Consider the following 21,234-nt stretch of genomic DNA (forward strand, 5'->3'; position numbering starts at 1 on the left):
CCCTAGTACTGTACAGCCCCCCCCCCTCCAGCCCCTTAGTGCTCTTCAGCCCCCCCAGTGCTCTTCAGCCCCCCCCTCCAGCCCTCTCCAGTGCTCTTCAGCCCCCCCTCAAGCCCCTCCGTGCTCTTCAGCCCCCCCCCCCCGTGCTCTTCAGCCCTCCTCAGTGCTCTTCAGCCCCCCCCCCCTCCAGCCCTCCCCCCCAGTGCTCTTCAGCCCCCCTCCAGCCCTCCCTAGTGCTCTTCAGCCCCCCCCCCGCCCTCCCCAGTGCTCTTCAGCCCCCCCAGTGCTCTTCAGCCCCCCCCCTCCAGCCCCCCAGTGCTCTTCAGCCCCCCCTCCAGCCCCCCAGTGCTCTTCAGCCCCCCCCCCCCCAGTGCTCTTCGGCGCCCCCCCCCCCTCCAGCCCTCCCCACTGCTCTTCAGCCCCCACCCTCCAGACCCTTGATGGGCACTGATGAGGCTGCACTGATGGCCACTGAAAACATTGTTATTAATATTTATTTTTGTAACTTCTGCATTAATGCAAAAACATTTAACAGTGTAATTTTATGAGATAATTTATGAGGGCGTGTTTAGGGGCGGGCAGGGTAGGAGTTGGGTGGGGCAACTGGTGGCAAATAACCCTGAAGGCCTGGCTAGTAGCTCAGGACTAAATTTCGAGCTCTGATTATATATATATACATATACACACACACACACACACACACACACACACACATACATATATACATATACACACACACACCATCCCAGAAAGTATTCACAGCGTCTCACCATTTCCACATTTTGTCATGTTTCAGCTTTATTTCAAAATGGAATAAAGTCATTATTTTCCTCAAAATTCTACAAACAACACCCCATAATGACAACGTGAAAGAAGTTTGTTTGAAATCTTTGCAAATTTATTAAAAAATAAAAAATGAAATAAAAATCACATGTACATAAGTATTCACAGCCTTTCCTCAATACTTTGTTGAAGCACCTTTGGCACAAATTACAGCCTCAAGTCTTTTTAAGTATGATGCTACAAGCTTGGCACACCTATTATTGGGCAGTTTCTCCCCTTTTTTGCAGGACCTATCAAGCTTCATCAGGTTGGATGGGGAGCATTGGTGCACAGCCATTTTCAGATCTCTTCAGAGATGTTCAATCGGGATTAAGTCTGGGCTCTGGCTGGGCCACTCAAGGACATTCACAGAGTTGTCCCGTAGCCACTTCTTTGTTATCTTGGCTGTGTGCTTAGGGTCATTGTCCTGTTGGAAGATGAACCTTTGCCCCAATCTGTGGCTCAGAGCATTCTCAAGCAGGTTTTCATCAAGGATGTCTCTGTACATTGCTGCATAGATCTTTCCCTTGATCCTGACTAATCTCTCAGTTCCTGCCACTGAAAAACATCCCCACAGCATAATGCTGCCACCACCATGTTTCATTGTACGGATGGTATTGCCAGGTGATGAGCGGTGCCTGGTTTCCTCCAGACATGAGGTTTTCCATTCAGGCTAAAGTGTTCAATCTTTGTTTCATTAGACCAGAGAATTTTGTTTCTCATGGTCTGAGAGTCCTTCATGTGCCTTTTGGCAAACTCCAGGCAAGCTGTCTTGTGCCTTTTACTGAGGAGTGGCTTTAGTCTGGCAACTCTACCATAACGGCCTGATTGGTGTAATGCTGCAGAGATGGTTGTTCTTCTGTAAGGTTCTCCTCTCTGCACAGATAAAAGCTGGAGCTCTGTCAGAGTGACCATCAGGATCTTGCTCAATCCCTAAGGACCTTGGAATAGGCCTGCACCACCATCTGCCTGATCCATCTGGAAATGGTCGCAGTAGACCAGGCCTGCCCCTTGCGAGATCTATCCGTAAGGACAAAGATTCCGATTTTCAAATCGACTCAGTCGCCGCCAGGTACACCCTGATTGCCCAAACCACATCCAGGGAATGCAAAGCAATTTCTTTAGGATGTGTCAGCTTAGGGCAGTGTTTCTCAACTCCGGTCCTCAGGGCACACTAACAGGCCAGGTTTGCAAGAAAACTGAAATACATCCCAGGTGATATCATTTGCTGCTCAGTGATTGCAGTATTCTAGTCTGCATCTCCCCAAGGTAACACTTAAAATCTGGCCCGTTAGTGTGCCCTGAGGACCGGATTTGAGAAACACTGGCTTAGGGGACAAGGAAGGCAACACAAGGTCTTCATTCAAGGGGAAACCCGAGACGACCTTAGGAAGGAACGAATGACAGGGACGTAGCACCACTTTATCCCCGTAAACCACCAAGTAAGGTGGCCGACAGGACAATGCAGCCAGTTCCGACACCCTGCGTGCAGAAGTAATAGCCACCAAAAAAGCTACCTTCTGTGACAGAGTAAGCAGAAGAATTTTACGAATATTTTCAAAAGACAGTCTTTGAAGATCCGACAGTACAAAATTGAGGTCCTACAGAGGTACCAGAGACCTTACGGGAGGAGCCAAGTGGACGAAAGTGTGAACCAAAGAATTTGCAGACAACGGCAGTTGGGAAAAAAATTGCCAAGGCAAAAATTTGGCCCTTGATGGTGCCCAGAGATAAACGTTTATCTACACCTTGTAGAAACTCCAGCAGACGGGACATCGAAAAAGAACAGAGAAAAACCCCTCCGAGACTCACAACAAGAAATGTACGCCTTCCAAACTATGATAAATCTTCCTAGTAGATTTTCTAGCTTTTATGGGCTCTTTCACACGGGCGTTCCTTTTTTTTTGCCCGATCAGGTCCTTTTATTTTTTTGTAACGGACACGGATGACACTTGTGTCATCCTGTCCGTATGTCCGTTTTTCATCCCATCCGTTTGCGGATGAAAAACGGACATAATGCATGTCTATGTAAATACGGATGTCTGCGGATGACACCACTGACATCCGTTTTTGCTTCAGTTCCGTTTTTTGAAAGGAAGAAATAATAGGGTTCTTCTCCGTTCAAAAAAACTGAACTGAACTGACAAAAAACGGATGTCAGAGGATGATCATCCGATGACATCCGTATTTACATAGAGATACATTATGTCCGTTTTTCATCCGCAAACGGATGGGATGAAAAATGGACATACGGAACGCCCGTGTGAAAGAGCCCTAACAGTGTAGGAACCACCGAATCGGACAACCCTCTATCCTTCAGTACCTGGCTTTCAATAGCCAGGCCGTTAAAGCCAGCAACCGTAAAGCAGGATAGAAGATCGGCCCTTGAGACAAAAGATCTTCTCTGAGAGGGAGTCTCCAATGAACATTGGCTACCAGCCTCAAGGCCTGCGTACCAAGACCGGCGAGGCCAGTCTGGAGCCACCAGAATGACTGGAATCCTTTCTACCTCGATTCTGCACAGAAGCCTCGGCAGAAGGTGTAGTGTAGGAAAAGCATAAATCAGACGATACTGGCTCCAAGGGGCCACCAGAGCGTCGGCCAAAGAACCCTGAGATCTTGCCACAAACCTCTGAACCTTCTGTCTGAACCTTCCGGTTGAGACAAGAGGCCAACAGGTCCACATCCAGAGTCCCCAACCAGAGACACAGTTGTTGAACACTTCCAGGTGAGGAGACCATTCGCCCGGACTCTGAGGCAGGCAGACTACCACTGAGGTAGTCTGCCTGCCAATTTTCCACCCCTGGAATGTGCACAGCAGAGAGGGCTGGAACATATTGTTCTGCCCACCTTAGAATGCCAGCTACTTCTGAGGCAGCTAGTCACTTTTGGTGCCCCCTTGATGATTGATATATGCCACAGCCGTGGCATTGTCCAACTGAATTCTTATCGGACGCCCCAGACGATCCGTTCACAGGACCAGGCAAAGCCTGAACGCTCGAATCTCTAGGATATTGATCGGCAGACCATACTCCTCCCGACCCTATTCCAAACCCCTTGAACCGAATCTGTGCTCAAGACCCCCCTCCCCACCCGACAGACTGGCGTCGGTGGTAACCACTGTCCAGTACAGGGGGAGAAAGCACTTCCCTTATCAAAGCGCCAGGGAACGGAGCCACCAAAACAAGGATCCCCTCACACCTTGGCTCAACAGGATCAGATTGCCTAGAGATTGAGGATTCTTGTCCCATTTGGCAAGAATTTCCTTTTGCAGAGGCCTGGTATGAAACTGCGCAAACGGAACCGCCTCGAAGGTGGAGACCATCAAACCCAGCACTTGCATGCAAGTTCTGAGAGACGACCGACGGTTGGACAACAGGAGCTGTGCTGCAACTTCAGCAGTTTCCCCTCCGGAAGAAACACCCTGGCTGAGGCTGAATCCAAAGTCAGGTCCAGGTAGTCCAGGTTGGTGGATGTAATCCGAGCCGATTTCTGAAAATTCAGCGTCCAGCTGAACTCTTGCAGAGTTCACACAGTGATGTCCAGATCGTCTTTTAAGACAGACAGAAACTCTGCTCGCAGAAGGAGATCGTCCAGGTACTGTACCCCAGTACTGCAATCCCCCTCTGCCTGAGCAAGGCTAACACCGGGGCCAACACTTTTGTGAACACCCGAGGAGCTAATGTTCCTCTCCCGCGGCAAAACGAAGAAAACGCTGATGCCCTACATGTATTGGGATATGAAGGTAAGTGTCCTTGATATCAAGAGAGGCCAGAAAATCCCTTTGATAAAGGGATTTTCCCACCATGCGAATGGACTCCATCTGAAATTTCTGAACCCGCACAAAGCGATTCAGGTTCCTGTGATAGTAGATCCTGCACTGCCCCGTAAAGGCCCTGCAGCTGATCCGAGGACAGTTGGAAGGAAAGAACCTTGCTGGAGGCAAGGACCGATACTTGATCTTGTAACCGGACCGAATCAACTTGTGGATCCATTTGTCTTGAATGACAGAGGTCCATGGGTTTGGAAAGAAGCAAAGACATTCCCCCACCCCAGATATGGGTGAGGGCGCCCCTCCAGACAGAGGAGGGCTCGTCTGCGAAACCAGTGCAATCCACTTTTGACATACCAGACCAGGGCCTCTTGAAACCCCCTGCTAAGTGACGGGTGGACTTTTGCCCCTTGTCCTATGAGCCTGCCGGACAAGAGGGCCGTTTGTGAGCCGAGAAGAAAGGACCATGTTTACGACGAGGCTCTTTGCTCTTGGCAACCTGTGGAGTACTCTTACGACCTTTAATGATCTCTTCCATTGAAGCACCAAACAAACGGTCTCCTGTAAACAGTAGATCAGTCAGCACCTTTTTGGAAGCCTGATCAGCTGACCAGTACTTCAACCAAATCATGCGGCGGAGGATCACCACAGTCACAGACACTCTGCCAGTCAAAGGGGCCGCATCTAAGGATGCGTCACAGATATACTGTAGCCCCTGTATCAACTGATCCGCCAGCTCAGGAGGATGTTGACCCACCTTCCAGATCCTGGCGTAGGTGTTTTGCCCACTCCGTTAAGGTCTGGGAGACAAAGGCGATAGCAAACACCAGCCTCAAAATTGAACCCGCCGCGGTGAAAAGGTATTGGACCAGAGCCTCAGCTCTCTTGTCCACAGGGTCCTTTAAAGACGGAAAAATCCTCCACCGGAAGAAGCGTGGCCTTATTTAATCTGAAAACCTGAGAGTTCACCGCCGGTGGAACAGTCAGCTTCTTCAAAAGAGACTCCTCAAAGGGATATCCCCTAGCGAAACGCTTAGGTATTCCAACCATGCGTTTTGGGGACCCCCACTGACTAGCGACAAGGTCGTCGAAATAGGCAGGAAAAGGAAACGCCTTAGTCAGCTTGGATGACCTACAGGAGCAAAATTGCACCAGCGCAACCGATGCAGCATCAGCTGTGTCCTCCAATTTTAAAGTTTCCCGCACTGATACAATTAGTGCCTCTACAGGCGCTTTTTCATGCCCGCCATAGTGGAAGAGGAACCATCCTCATTGTCAGAGCACTCAGGGTGCGTGGACGCAGACCCATTGGGTTGACTCGCGTCCGTGGTGGCCAAAGCCCCCTTAGATTCTGAGGAGGCAGAGGATACAGATGAAGGCGGGGGGCGCTTCTTGCTAGGCTGTCGACACAAGTGACCGCTGTCATGGCTGCCAGGGTAGACTGAGACCCAGAGGGTCCCACAGCTTCTGAGAGTGGGTCAGGTGGTGGTTTTTTTTGTTTACAAAAATCCCCCCTCACACTGCTACAGTTGTGGGATTGCAAGACCAAGTGCACCAGCAGCGCTGCTATAGCAGAAGGAGCTGTATACCCGCAGGGACTCACCACGACTTATTCAGAGCTGGATACAAAGCGCCAAGCTGCTTGCCATGTTGCTATCAGAAAGGATGAGGAAACGCAGTCACTGCTACTAGAGGCCCACCGCCGCTGCCGCATTGACTTCAATGGGAAACTCCAAAAACACGGCGGCCGGACTACATAAACACGGCCACCGAGGCTTATACAGCCATCCACAACAAAATAGCGGCGCAGCACGGCACCCAGGACCCAGACTGGCCCCACAGGTACTTTTAGTCCACCGGGGGGACCTGTGAGCTATTCACCACAGGAGCATCAGAAAATGAGTCGCCGGCGGCACGCTCCCACCTCCCTCCAGCCCATCACCAATGACACTCCATACACCACAACAGCCCGTGCATCCCGAGCCGGACTAGAGGGGGGGGGGGGGGGAGGAGAGTAGGTGAAGGCAGCCAGTACAGGGGAACCCCGCTAGTGAGGAGGGGAACCATGAGGGAAGGAAGGGCACAGAAGGGGCCTATCAACCCGAGGAAGGGCACCACTCCTGACAGTCCACCACATCATCTTGGAATGGGGGTGCTGTGGACCAGACGTACGCTGCGACTCTGGCCATGATCATTATCGTGACCAGGGCTATGCGTCCTCTCGTGGTATTTAACTCGCCGTCCAGTGCGGCTATGCCGCGGCCAACCTAGCGCAGAGCTAATAGTTGAGTCGCGCTCGCTGGCAAGACGGTAAGGATCTAGGATATCCAGTGCGTTGCCCAGTCTGGCAGTTGATTTGTAGTAATCACAGGAACAGAAAATAATAAAAGAAGAAAAAATTCCATTTAAAAAAAAAGGAAAAAAAAAACACCAGGACCGTAAATCCAAGCAGAGAACCAGGTCCTGACTAGGCAGAAAAAACTGAAGTCCTATAGCAGGAAGTGGGAAGTATACCCCCTAGGACTGCCCTAGGGGCGTAGTCAAGTTTTGTTACCACCTATGGAGAGCAGCATAACCCATGGGTCAAAGAAAATATGGAGATGTGTCCGTCAATGAGCGAAAGAGAAAATGGGATTTTTGACTTACCGTAAAATCGATTTCTCTGATGTTCATTGATGCACACAGCTCTTCATCTTCATGACCATAGGATTATACTGTCCCCTAAAGGAGCAGGACACTAGGCAGAGCAAAGTTTGAGCACGCCTATTGGCAGTCCCTGGGGGTATACTCCCACTTCCTGCTATAGGTATTCAGTTTTGTAACAAGCAGTGTCAGAAGAAAAAAAAAAACCCAACTCCAAAGAGGGGCGGGTGCTGTGTCCATCAATGAACATCAGAGAAATGGATTTTACGGTAAGTCAAAAATCCCATTTTCTCTTTCGCTCATTGACGGACACAGCTCTTCATCTTCATGACCGTAGGGACGTCCCAAAGCAGTGTCAAACATGAGGGGTGGGAACAGCAGAAAAACAAAACTTCCCCAAGGCTAAAAATAGCCAACCAGGTAACATGGAGCTCAACTGAGATCAACTGGAGCTCACCTGAACAAAAGAACAAAGAGGACAAGTTCTCTAAACAGCAGACTGCAAAACTTTGCAGCCAAAAGAAGCATCCGCAGATGCCAATACATCCTCTTTATGAAACTTTGTGAATTTGTGCAGACGACAAGGTGGCTGCCTTGCTAACTTGCACCACTGACGCCCGACAACAAAAAGGCCCAGGAGGGACTAAGTGCCCGAGTAGAGTGCACCCTGACCAGGAAAAGGAGGAACCTGATCCTTAATGGAATAGGCCTGAACCACAGTTTGTCTCATCCATCTGGAAATGGTTGCAGCAGAAGCAGCCAACCCCTTGGGCAGCCGTGAGGACAAACCGTGATTCTGACTTCCTAAACGACTGCATAGCTGCCAGGTACACCCCGATTGCCCAAACCACATCCAGGGAATGCAAGGCAACTTCCTTGGGATGCTTAGGCTTAGGACACAAGGAGGGTAACACAATGTCTTCATTCAGATTAAAATCTGAGACGACCTTTGGAAGGAACGACGGACACGGTCGATCCCAAATATTCCAGGCTCATGGACAGAACCAGAGCCTTCTGAAGCAGACTTCTGAAGATTTAGAATGCAACCAAATGCCCTCAGCGTTTATAGAGTGATCTCCAAGCTGGCCAACATAACAGTCAAAGACTCTGCTCGTAGTAACAGATTGTCCAGGTACCCCTGTACTGCTATCCCCTGCTGACGCAGCAATGCTAGCACCGGTCCAAACACTTTTGTGAAGACCCAAGGAGCAGAGGCGAGACCAAAGGGTAACCCCATAAATTGATAATGCTCCTCGCTCACAGCAAAGCAGAGGAAGCGATGATGGGCGACACAGATAGGGATGTGAAGGTAAGTGTCCTTGATGCGGGAAAATCCCTGATCTAGGGACGCCACCAACGTGCGAACGGATTCCATTTGGAATTTCTGTACCTCCTGACTAGGCAGAAAAAAAACTGAACACCTATAGCAGGAAGTGGGAGATTACCCCCAGGGACTGCCCCACAGGTGTGCTCAAGCTTTTCTCTGCCTAGTGTTCTAATCCTGTAGGAGGCAGTAGAACCCTACGGTTATGTAGATGAAGAGCTGTGTCTGTCAATGAACGAAAGTGAAAGTGAAGTGCTGTGAATACTTTCCGGATATACTATATATACACAGACACACACATATACATACACACAGTCACAATTTTTTTGCAATTCTCTGCATTATAAAGGAGGAGTACAGCTCCACTTCTGTGGACCACAAGAGTGCAGTTCCTTCTGCACTCCTGCGATCAGTTTTTAGATAACAGCGCAGGGGGGTAGGAGAGCCATCGCAGAGCAGACATCGGTGACTGACAGTAACCAGCTCTACTGAGAACTGAGTGATCAGCAGTGTTCGATTGCTCAGTTCTCAAGTTTTCGAGCTGGTGGGGGACCGATGGTGGGGCACCTATGTAAGAATTTTTTTTTTTAAAGAAATCAAACACCCTGTCAAAGCAGCTCCCCCTACACCCCTACCTAAACACTTACCTGAGTCCATTCTCATTCCAGCACCATCTTGTCTGAAGCAACTCTTCTCTCCTCTTCCTGGTCTCACAAGCTTTGCTGATAGTAACAGGAGCCATTGGCTCTTGCTACTGTCAGATTCTGCAAGGAGGGAGCAGCGGAGTAAACGCACACAGCCCAGCTCAGGAATGCACCTGCATGAGTGCCCCCCCCATAGGAAGCTGTCTCCTTGGGGGCACTCTGAGATAAGGAGGAGCAGGGAGTTCCGGGGGGGGGGGGGGGGGGGGGGAATCGAGAAGAGAAGGGACGTTCGGGGTCTCTCTGTGCAAAACGATTGCACAAAACAGGCAAGTACAATAAAAAAAAAAAAAAAAACACCCTGTTATGTTATACTTGCCTGTTTTGTGCAATCGGAGGCAGCTTCCTATGGGGGACACTCATACAGGTGCATTCCTGAGTTGGGCTGTGTGCATCTACTCTGCTGCTCCCTCCTCACAGAATATGATTGACAGTAGTAGGAGCCAATGGCTCCTGCTACTATCAGCAAGCTTGTGAGACCAGGAAGAGAAGAGCTGCTGCAGAAAGATGGCGCTGGATTGAGAATGGGACTCATGTAAGTGTTTACATAGGGGTGCTGGGGAAGCTGCTTTGACTTTTTTTTTTTTTGAGGGGGGGGGGGGTATTAGGTTTAGAACCATATTAGGATCCCTGCTCAGTGTCATATCCTTTTGTTTTCATAATTTTTTACTAGGAATTAAATACAATCTACATCTAGACACGTTAACACACAGCAGTTCAGAAGGGCCCTTTGAACAAAAACTTAGAATAAAAGGATAAACATTTCCAGTGAACTGACAGGGCTGACTGTATGCGCCTGCATTGATGGCTGCACATATCTAATCAAGGGAAGGGAAGGGAATGGAATGGAAAGGGGTTGAATCCACAACAAACTTCAGGAATTTCACCAACTATAGTCCCAAAATGTATAATTTTTTTCTATTTGAATCTAACACAGCCCTTTGTATTCGTTAAGGTGCTTAGCACTTACCTAGAGTGCCGATTTCATGCCCTGTCAAATGTCATTAGCGTTAACTATTGGTTTGTTCACTAAACAGCAACTCACCATGAGTGTGATCATTATGGGCAAGCCATACGAGATCTCATTTGTTGATTCGATGAGGATGACTGTAAGGCTGATGGTCATCCGGACCACGCCACCAAGGAAAGCTGCGGCACCGATCAAGGCAAAGGTTCCAGAATAGATATGGGTCAATCCCAAGTAACTGAACAGAGACATAAGAGGTCAGTCTTAAAAATACCAAAAACCAGCCAGGAGAGCAGCCACTCATGTATAGTCTACCTTTTCAGGAGGTTAGCTACCAAACGACCAAAGGCAGCTCCACAGAGCAAGGAGGGCACAAACAGACCACTAGGCACAGAAACACCATACGTCCAGCAGGACAAGAGGAAGTACATAGAGCAGAAGAAAGACAGAGTGATGGGGCTGAAAGTGCCTGGAACATAAGAGATGGGGAGAACCTTTCACACAAACAATCGCCAACAGCCTTATGGCAAAAGAAATACTACTATACGAGCACCATTTACCTTCTTGATGGAAGAGCTGCAAGATGGCTGACTCCTGAGGGTTGAAGAAGAGGGTGGCCATGTCATTGTATGTATTGTTGGGACAGAAGAAGGTCCTGATGCTGGAATTAACTTCATCTGATGAGAACTGATGGAAAGAGGATAAACTAGGTGACTGTTGGGTACAATAAACAAGCCGCCTCTCTGGAGGCAGGGACTGATATGAATAGTTCTATGCAGTTCTAGGTCCATGTGCCTGGGCATTTGTGTGTTTTCTTAGGAAATAACCTATGTAGATATCCTCTACAAGCTTTGAGTATAATGAATACATGCTGTGTTCCATGCTTAAAATCTCTTTCTCTGAGTCCATTAAGGACACAACAAAGAACTTGAAGATCTGACTCTTGGGCTGCCTGCAGGAGTAGGATGCTAGGCACAAAAAAACAAAGCCGTTCTTGGGGGTGGCATTCCCCTTCATGTCCTAAGGGTAGCTCAGATAGTCACAAAGCATTACATAAACAGGTCACAGATAAAACAAACTAGAGGTTTTTGGTGACCTATCATTTAACCACTTCCTGATCACGCTATAGCCAGTCGTCCGGTTCTGGGAGGGCTTCATATGATGTCCCCCGTGATTGCACCCGCTTCTCCTCATGCTAGCACAATATGACAGACTTGCCTGAAAGTGAAGCCCTCCAGTGGGATGCTGTCACCAATGTCGGGGCTTCATTTTAGGTTTGAGGGCTTCAGACGTACGAATAAGCGAGCCGACATGAGTCATGGCTGCGGTCCATTCAGAGCCCAGTGCACATGCGCTGGTGACGTCACCTGCTGCTGCTAAAGTAAATATCTCCTAAATGGTGCAAGTTTAGGAGAGATTTACTGTACTGTACAAACTCCATGAGGAGGGGGGCCCCCAAGAACACGAGTTGTCAAAGTTATGTGTCCAGCCTCTATTTCAATCACAGAGCTCGCTGAAGCATTTTAGTGATATTAAAAAGTTTCACTTTCTTTTTTCTAAATTAAAAAAAACGTCTTATATTTGCCTGCTCTGCGCAAGGATACTGCACAGAGCAGTTGCTTACTTTTTTTTTTTGGTCTCCGCTGACACTCTTCCCCCTCCTCCTCTTCTCCAAATGCCCCTTTGACAAGCCGTGTACTATGGGTGCACATCTGCGGGTGTGCTCCCGAGCCAGGTTGTGGGCATTCATAAACACACACACAGCGTGTGACTGACAGCAGGAGGAAAAGACAATGGCTCTCTGCTCTCAGAGACTCCTGTGAGAAGAGAAAGAGGGGTAAAGAACTGCGCGGTGTTTAGTACCAATTAAGCAGAGGGACACTGGTCTGTTTTTTTTTTTAATGGCTGGTGAAATGTAGATCATGTTGAAGTGTTCAGCGGAGAGCAGGTACTGGTATAAATACAGGCCCCTAGTGAAACTTTGCCACATAGAAGCATGTTCACAAATAACATACACGAACAGAGAGACAGTTCAGGTACCTGCATAGACATGGTGCCGTTGTTCCAGTCAGTTGAGGGAGAAAGTTTCCGGCATTCCCCCAGAACCATCGATGACACAAAGACGATGACTGTGGTGACCAGAGAAATCAGCAGACTCTCACAGACCCTGGAAGGCAGAAAGGTGAATAGCCATGGCCAAAAGTTTTAAGAATGACACAAATTTTAATTGTCACAAAGTCTGCTGCCTCAGTTTTTATAATGCAAATTTTCATATACTCCAGAATGTTATGAAGAGTAATCAGATGTATTGCAATAGCAAAGTCCCTCTTTGCCATGAAAATAAACGTAATCCCAAAAAAAAAAAAAAAAAATTCACTGCATTTGTGAAGAAGGCTTCAGGGCGCCCAGGAAAGTCCAGAAAGCTCCAGGACTGTCCCCTACGGGATTGAGGCACCACCAGTGCAGAGATTGCTCAGTAATAGCAGCAGGCATTTTTTTACTCCTCATGCACGCACAGTGACCTTGTGTCAAGAAGGGCAGCAAAGAAACCACTTCTCACCAGGAAAAAAAACATCAGGGACAGACTGATATTCTGCAAAATGTACAGCGATTGGACTGCTGAGGACTGGGGTAAAGCCATTTTCTCTGATGAATTCCATCTCCGATTGTTTGGGGCATGCAGAAAAAACATTGTCCGGAGAAGAAAAGGTGAGCGCTACCATCAGTCCTGTGTCATACCAACAGTAAACCAGCCTGAGACCATTCATGTGTGTGGTTGCTTCTCAGCCAAGGGAACGGGTTCACTCACAATTTTTCCTAAGCATACAACCATGAAGAATGATACAAAAACATCCACCGAGCGCAACTAATTGCAGAACATTGCATAACAAAGCATTGATTATGCAAGAATGGGATGTCATCAGTCAGGATGTGGCCCAGAAGTTGATTGACAGCATGCCAGGGCGAATTGCAGAGGTCTTGAAAAAGAAGTGCCAACATTGCAAATATTGACTCTTTGCATAAACTTCATGTAATTGTCAATAAAAGCCTTTGACACTTATGAAAGGCTTGTAATTATAATTCCGTATACTATAGTGACATCTGATAAAAAGATCTGAAAACACTGAAGCAGCAGACTTTGTGGAAATTAATAGTTGTGTCCTTCTCAAAGCTTTTGGCCGCAGCTGTATTAGGAGGCCCTACTTCATCCAATCAGGTTCAGATATCTCTTACATGTGACCGCTGGGGGAACGATAATCTGCACATGAAGGGTCAGTGTATTATAACAAAGATCAATAATCTGTGTGTGCCCTACACAATAGATAAAAAGATGCCAGTGGTGCCCAAAGTTATTTTTCAAGTCCAAAAAATAAACAATTTGTTTCTTACAGCATGCCTTACTACTAAATAAGTTATTTTTAATTAAAATGGTATCCCCAGTGTTTCATGTATTCAATTTACACTCCACTAATAACTGGTATGTACTTCATAAATACCTTCGGTTTGAGCTATAGAACATTTTTATGGGAAGGTAAGGTTATTGTTCCAGTAACCCTTATTTTGTACAGCACTGTTAACATGATAGCAATACACATACAGTGTGGGGTAATGGTCACCTATGCTGTGGTTGCAGAAATGTTGACGTACCTGACAAGTTTTGGCTTTGGGTGGACATTCCTCATGCGATACTTGGCCAGCCTTTTATTCAGGCAGTTGAACATGGCCCCCAGCAATCCACCAACTACCCCCATGATAATAAAGAAGGCCAAGTCCACTACAGTCCACAGGTGACACTTTTTGTCCGCATCTGAGCACTGAAAGAGAATCAACATGACAATGGACAAAACAACTAGGTTTATGCTTTAATCATGCTGTGAAGAACGTACACGAAGACACATACAAATCACAAAATATAAAATATAAAGGGACATTAAGACAGACAGCATTAGGCCGGCCATACACGCAGTGGTGTATTTAGGTTTTGTGCTGCCCTAGGCCGGACTAAACTTGTGCACCCCCTAATTTACCTATGACCCACCCCTTCCTGTCAAGGCCACACACTTTCCTGTTTCAGACCCGCCCTGTCATCTGTAAACCACACCCCTTCCTCTTTAGGCCCCACCTCTTCCTCTCTGTACATTAAAAGTGGGTACAAAGTGCCTACTCTGTTAATTTCACAAGCCCCTCCCCCATACAGTTAGAAAACACCCCCTAGGCTCACACTTAACCCTTTGATCACCCCCAGGTTAACCCCTTCCCTGCCAGTGTCATTATTACAGTAACAGTGCATATTTTTAGCACTGATTACTGTATTAATGTCACTGATCCCCCCAAAAGTGTCAAAAATGTCAGTTAGGGGTGCGATCTGTCCGCCGCAATGTTGCAGTCCCGCTAAAAATCGCAGATCACTGCTATTAATAGTAAAAAATAAATACAACATAAATCTTTCCCCTAGTTTGTAGACATAACTTTTGCGCAAACCAACCAATATACGCTTATTTTGATTTTTTTTAACAAAAAATATGTAGCAGAATACAAATTGGCCTAAAAGAATGAAAAAAATTGATTTTTAAATTTTTTAGTGGGAATGTTATACAGCAGAATGTGAAAAATCAATATTTTTTTTTCCAAATTGTTGCTCTTTTTTTGTTTATAACGCAATAAATAACAACCACACAGGTGATCAAATACCACCAAAAGAAAGCTCTGTTTGTGGGAAAAAAGGACATTCATTTTTTTAGGGTACAGCGTCGCAGGACCATGCAATTGTCCTTTAAAGTAATGGAGTCCTGAATCACAAAAAAATGGCCTGGTCATTAGGGGTGAAAATCTTCCAAGTCTGCAGGCATGGTACAGGAGCTGCAGGGGCTGCGGGGGTTGTGGGCATGGTGCAGGGGCTGCAGGGGTTGCGGGCATGGTGCAAGGGCTGCGGGGGTTGCGGGCATGGTGCAGGGGCTGCGGGGGTTGCGGGCATGGTGCAGGGGCTGCGGGGGTTGCGGGCATGGTGCAGGGGCTGCGGACATGGTACAGGAGATGCAGGTATAGTGCAGGGGCTGCATACATGGTACAGGAGATGCAGGGGCTGCAGACATGGTATAGGAGATGCAGGGGTTGCGGGCATAGTGCAGGGGCTGTGGACATGGTATAGGAGATGCAGGGGTTGTGGGCATAGTGCAGGGGCTGCGGGCATGGTACACTCGATGCAGGGCTGTGGGCAGCATGGTACACTCGATGCAGGGCTGTGTGGGCAGCATGGTACACTCGATGCAGGGCTGTGTGGGCAGCATGGTACACTCGATGCAGGGCTGTGTGGGCAGCATGGTACACTAGATGCAGGGCTGTGTGAGCAGCATGGTACACTAGATGCAGGGCTGTGTGGGCAGCATGGTACACTAGATGCAGGGCTGTGTGGGCAGCATGGTACACTCAATGCAGGGCTGTGTGGGCAGCATGGTACACTCAATGCAGGGCTGTGTGGGCAGCATGGTACACTCAATGCAGGGCTGTGTGGGCAGCACCTGCTGTGGAGGAGTCTCACTTACCTTGAGGCGCCTTCCATTTAAAAATGGCGCCGCCCGGCGCCATTACGTCCGCTAAAACCTAAAAAAAAAAAAAAAAAATGGCCGCGGCCGGCCCGACATGTGGACTGCACATGTGCCGCCGCCGCTCGGAAAGCCGAACACGCTCGGCTATTTCCGGGTAGGCGGCGCATGCGCAGTGCACATGTCGGGCCGGCCGCGGCCATTTTTTTTTTTAGGTTTTAGCGGCAGATCGGGGGTTTCTTTTCATGCGGGGGGCGGCTTTTTTGCCGCCCCCCACAAAGTGTCGGCCTAGGCCTAAATACAGCAGTGCATACACGGTTCGAATCTTGGCTGGTTCAGCAGGAACCATTAGTGGGCAGGCTGAATGTACCAAATTGATCGATCAAGCAACTTGAGTACAACCAGCCTGCAAGATGCTATAGTCGCTAGCAATCACTGTCTTCTCCTGGTGGGGATGGTTTCCCCTGCCTGCTCCCACCAGCAGACAACAATTGCTCGGCAGGAAAGATTCCCCTGTCAACACGGTCTATGTTGATGGGAGAATAGTGCAAATTTCATTCCTGCAACCACCTTCTATGGCCTGCCTTAATCAGACAAGAAGGAGCCTGTTCCTCAAGGGACCATCTGGAAAACACTTGGAATTATGGAATGTATACTGTATATTTTTTAATGTATGGCGTGGGGGGCTGGAATCTGGCCTTAACATAATGGATTTGCATTACTTTAGACTTTGTAAAGTTATCACTTGCACTCTGTACTTCTCTGTACTAATGCAGGTAGATCAAGGCTGGTGGGAGAGGATGCTGTACAAAGCTTCCTGAAAACATCACAGCATCCTGCCTCAGTACTCCTCTCGAGGCCTTATCCCTAATGCAGTGGGCTGGGTCTTGGAAAGAGTTATGCAAAAATATTGAAATGCCTTGAAGGGTGGATATTTGTCTGGAAGAGTGTGCATTCCGAGGTTGATTTCATTTACATGCAGACTAGCCCAAGTAAAGCCCACATGTTGCTGAGCCTCCATGAGTGAAAGAGCTGAATGGAGAAATCTAATCAATGAAAAGGGCAGGCCTGGCAGTCAGCCTGGGGAGGAAAGAGATAGATGATGCTAGATGTCTTTCAGCTTTGAAATGTTGAAAGGGCTCTGATTTGCAGCAGCTTCTAATGCACACTGAGAAGTCGACAGTTTGCAGTGAAAGCAGAGTAAACAATTTCAGTACAGGAGAGGAGCCAATATAACCATACAAGACTGAAGGGAACACTGGGTCAGTTTTACCTGTTCTCTCTCCTCCCCCCCCCCCCCCCCCCCCAAAAAAAAAAAAAAAAAAAAATTGTAATACAATTATTATATGTACCTTAAACTCGCCAAAGTTTAGGAGGCCAGGAACTTGGAATGAACCCCAGCTTGAAAACAGTATTCCAGAGCGGAAAAAGTTCAGTGTGAATGTTGCGGACATGGAGCAGAAAAGCTGAAGGAGGACAAGAGAGACCAATCAAATCAGAGTTATACAGCTTTAAAGTGTAACTTCTCTCCCAATCAGCATTGCTTATTTTTACTCCTCATGCTGCTAGCATTAGTAGATAGATAGAAAAGTAGATCATATTTACTTTACTTTTTTTTTTTACATTTCTTAAGTTACTTTCTGGTTTCTTGCCTAGACAAATGGATGTCATACATCCCAGGAGTCTTCAGGAGAGAAAAAGGGGTTTCTCAGCTAAGTACAATCTCCTGCCTGCATGCTTGAGCTAGGGGGAAGATGGAGTCCATGAAGTAAATGCTACATAAACCACTTGCTCTTACTCAAGATAGCCACCGCCAGAAAAGCTAGGGGGAATTTTTTTCAAAGTGATTTCTGATCAAAATAAATGATAGAGACATGGATGGATGGATGTAAGAGTTTGTTTAGAATATTAATGAATTAAATAGTGTTTTTGGTTTGTGGTGCTCCGATGCAGTGAAGAGCCTCTAACACTGAGCTCAATGTTCCTACACGCAATCAATCCTCAAGAGAAGTACATTAGAGTGGATGCTTTGTAATAAATGGAAAAGAAAAAAGGTGGCACAGCAAAGAAGCAGCAACAAAAACAAAACAGCTGCTTCTTGGACTAAGAGCCCATTCACATTAGCGCGACTTGTCAGGCGACTTGTCAGCCTGACAAGTCGCGGTATGTCGCGGTCCATTGAGTAGTACAGGACCCGTTCTAATAGGAGCGACACAAGTCGCTCCGACTTAGAGAAAGGGTCCTGTACTACTTTGGGGCGACCTCGGAGCGACCTGCATAGACTTCCATTATGTGAAGTCTCTGCAAGTCGCGCCGAAGTCGCGGTGCACGCGACTTCACAGGTCACCCCCCGAAGTCGTGTCGCCTCAATGTGAATGGGCTCTTAAGGTAACTCTGCTTAAAAGCAATATTCTGTTAACAGAGCCACTTGGTCTGGCTGAATCTCTGAAGTACCAGTTAGACTGAACCACGGTAAACAAGTGACTGTGACCGCAGTGTACAGCCTAAATCAGCCTCTCAAATAACTTTACCCCAGGGGAAACCTTGCGATAACTTTATTTTAGCGAAAAACCTACTAACAAAATTCATTGAGGGTCAGGAAAAATGACCCTTGGATTGGTGGGAAGAATACCCTCTTACAGTGTGGGTCAGAACTGCACCCTTAGAGACAACTAAGAATATTGGTGTCATTGCTGCTGGCTTTTCCAAATGGTATTGGCTCTAGGACAATGTAGGTATCATCAAATAGGAGGTCAATCAGTTAGAGCTCAAAGAACTCCTAACAACCTCCGGAGGAACCCTGATAGACAATGGCTGGTCTGGACTCTGAAAACAACGCTCCCTCTACGTGCAGAGCAATGGCTTCACTAACTGGGTCAGTTGGCTTACAGCCCATCTCCAGGCAAAAAAAAAAAAAAAGTTTTAACATTATATGCCATAATTTATGGAACCATGATTTCTGTGCTGTGCCAGAAAATCCTGAGGCATGACCTTAAACAGGACGTTCATGCTCAAAAACCCTCCAATGCCTGCTGAATTAAAACCATTCTGCAAAGACTGGGCTAAAATTCATCCACAACGATGTGAAAGACTCATTGCCAGTTATCACAAACACTTGATTGCAGTTGTTGCCGCCAAGGGTGGCACAATCAGTTTTTAGGTTTAGGGGCATTTACATAGGGTCAGGTAGGCTTGGACAGCTTTTTCTCCCTTAAATAAAATCCTCATTTAAAAACTGCATTTTGTACTAACTCAGGTTATCTTTGTGTAATATTAAATTTGTTTAATGATCTGAATCATTTAAGTGTGACAAATTTGCAAAAATAAAAATCAGAAAAGGGGCAAACACTTTTTCGCAGCACTGTATATATTGTACATTCACATCAGTACCTACCCTTAAGGAGCTTACAATATATAAAGTCTCTGACTCACATTCATACATACACATACAGTGGGTACGAAAAGTATTCAGACCCCCTTAAATTTTTCACTCTTTGTTATATTGCAGCCATTTGCTAGAATAATTTAAGTTCATTCTTCTTCCTCATGAATGTACACATAGCACCCCATACTGACAGAAAAACAAAGAATTGTTGACATTGTTGCAGATTTATTAAAAAAGAAAAACTGAAATATCACATGGTCCTAAGTATTCAGACCCTTTGCTCAGTATTTAGTAGAAGCCCCCTTTTGATCTAATACAGCCAGGAGTCTTTTTGGGAAAGATGCAACAAGTCTTTCACACCTGGATTTGGGGATCCTCTGCCATTCCTCCTTGCAGATCCTCTCCAGTTCTGTCAGGTTGGATGGTAAATGTTGGTGGACAGCCATTTTTAGGTCTCTCCAGAGATGCTCAATTGGGTTTAAGTCAGGGCTCTGGCTGGGCCATTCAAGAACAGTCACGGAGTTGTTGTGAAGCCACTCCTTCGTTATTTTAGCTGTGTGCTTAGGGTCATTGTCTTGTTGGAAGGTAAACCTTCGGCCCAGTCTGAGGTCCAGAGCCTGGAGGGTGTCAATGTAGTATTGCTGTGCTTAGGCTGCTTTGTAGCCTTACCTCAAGGAGTGTGCAGTATATAGCGGTGTAGGTTTATGCTTACTGCCGATGGGTTTCCACCACTAATCACTGGAAGGATTATCAAGAGGTCGGAGTCTGTGATCTGTATACATGTTTGCAATGCCCTTTTAATACCATACTGAGGTGAGAGGCCACTCTGGAAGGTGGAGGGAGTGTGTGTTTTTTCTACTATCTGCACCTGGCTCCTCTGGAATTCATTGGGATTCTTTGCACCATATTAAGGACTTTAACTCTGATACCTTTCATTTGATCTCTATACCCGATCTTTCATCTGACTGTCTTGAAGATTGACTTTTTATTGTGATTTGATCTGATTGCTGTTTAGTATAGTTTTAGAGCGCTGCACTGGTTTACCTATTTTGAGGTCCAGAGCACTCTGGAGAAGGTTTTTGTCCAGGATATCCCTGTACTTGGCCGCATTCATCTTTCCCTCGATTGCAACCAGTCGTCCTGTCCCTGCAGCTGAAAAACACCCCCACAGCATGATGCTGCCACCACCATGCTTCACTGTTGGGACTGTATTGGACAGGTGATGAGCAGTGTCTGGTTTTCTCCACACATACCGCTTAGAATTAAGGCCAAAAAGTTCTATCTTGGTCTCATCAGACCAGAGAATCTTATTTCTCACCATCTTGGGGTCCTTGAGGTGTTTTTTAGCAAACTCCATGCGGGCTTTCATGTGTCTTACACTGAGGAGAGGCTTCCGTCGGGCCACTCTGCCATAAAGCCCCGACTGGTGGAGGGCTGCAGTGATGGTTGACTTTCTACAACTTTCTCCCATCTCCTGACTGCATCTCTGGAGCTCAGCCACAGTGATCTTTGGGTTCTTCTTTACCTCTCTCACCAAGGCTCTTCTCCCCCGATAGCTCAGTTTGGCCGGACAGCCAGCTCTAGGAAGGGTTCTGGTCGTTCCAAACGTCTTCCATTTGAGGATTATGGAGGCCACTGTGCTCTTAGGAACCTTAAGTGCAGCAGAAATCTTTTTGTAACCTTGGCCAGATCTGGGCCTTGCCACAATTCTGTCTCTGGGCTCTTCAGGCAGTTCCTTTGACCTCATGATTCTCATTTGCTCTGACATGCATTGTGATCTGGAAGGTCTTATATAGACAGGTGTGTGGCTTTCCTAATCAAGTCCAATCAGTATAATCAAACACAGCTGGACTCAAATGAAGGTGTAGAACCTTCTCAAGGATGATCAGAAGAAATGGAAAGCACCTGAGTTAAATATATGAGTGTCACAGCAAAGGGTCTGAATACTTAGGACCATGTGATATTTCAGTTTTTCTTTTTTAATAAATTTGCAACAATGTCAACAATTCTGTGTTTTTCTGTCAGTATGGGGTGCTATGTGTACATTCATGAGGAAGAATGAACTTAAATGATTTTA

The 21,234-nt window shown here is 47.0% G+C and overlaps 1 protein-coding gene across 1 annotated transcript in view; it reads right to left on the reverse strand.

Moving 5' to 3' along the window:
• CLCN6 (chloride voltage-gated channel 6) overlaps positions 1-21,234 on the reverse strand; it is an 81,430-nt gene that overhangs the window by 12,250 nt on the left and 47,946 nt on the right. The window contains exons 11-16 of the mRNA XM_082273550.1: positions 17,125-17,238; positions 13,878-14,044; positions 12,270-12,396; positions 10,790-10,916; positions 10,545-10,698; positions 10,308-10,467 (exon numbers count right to left, since the gene is read on the reverse strand). Coding sequence (XP_082129676.1) covers positions 10,308-10,467; positions 10,545-10,698; positions 10,790-10,916; positions 12,270-12,396; positions 13,878-14,044; positions 17,125-17,238 — 849 coding nt within the window. The remainder of the gene's footprint in view (positions 1-10,307; positions 10,468-10,544; positions 10,699-10,789; positions 10,917-12,269; positions 12,397-13,877; positions 14,045-17,124; positions 17,239-21,234) is intronic.

This window comes from Pelophylax lessonae (genome assembly GCF_965119305.1).
Source record: "Pelophylax lessonae genome assembly, chromosome: 12".
NCBI classification, from domain to species: domain Eukaryota; kingdom Metazoa; phylum Chordata; class Amphibia; order Anura; family Ranidae; genus Pelophylax; species Pelophylax lessonae.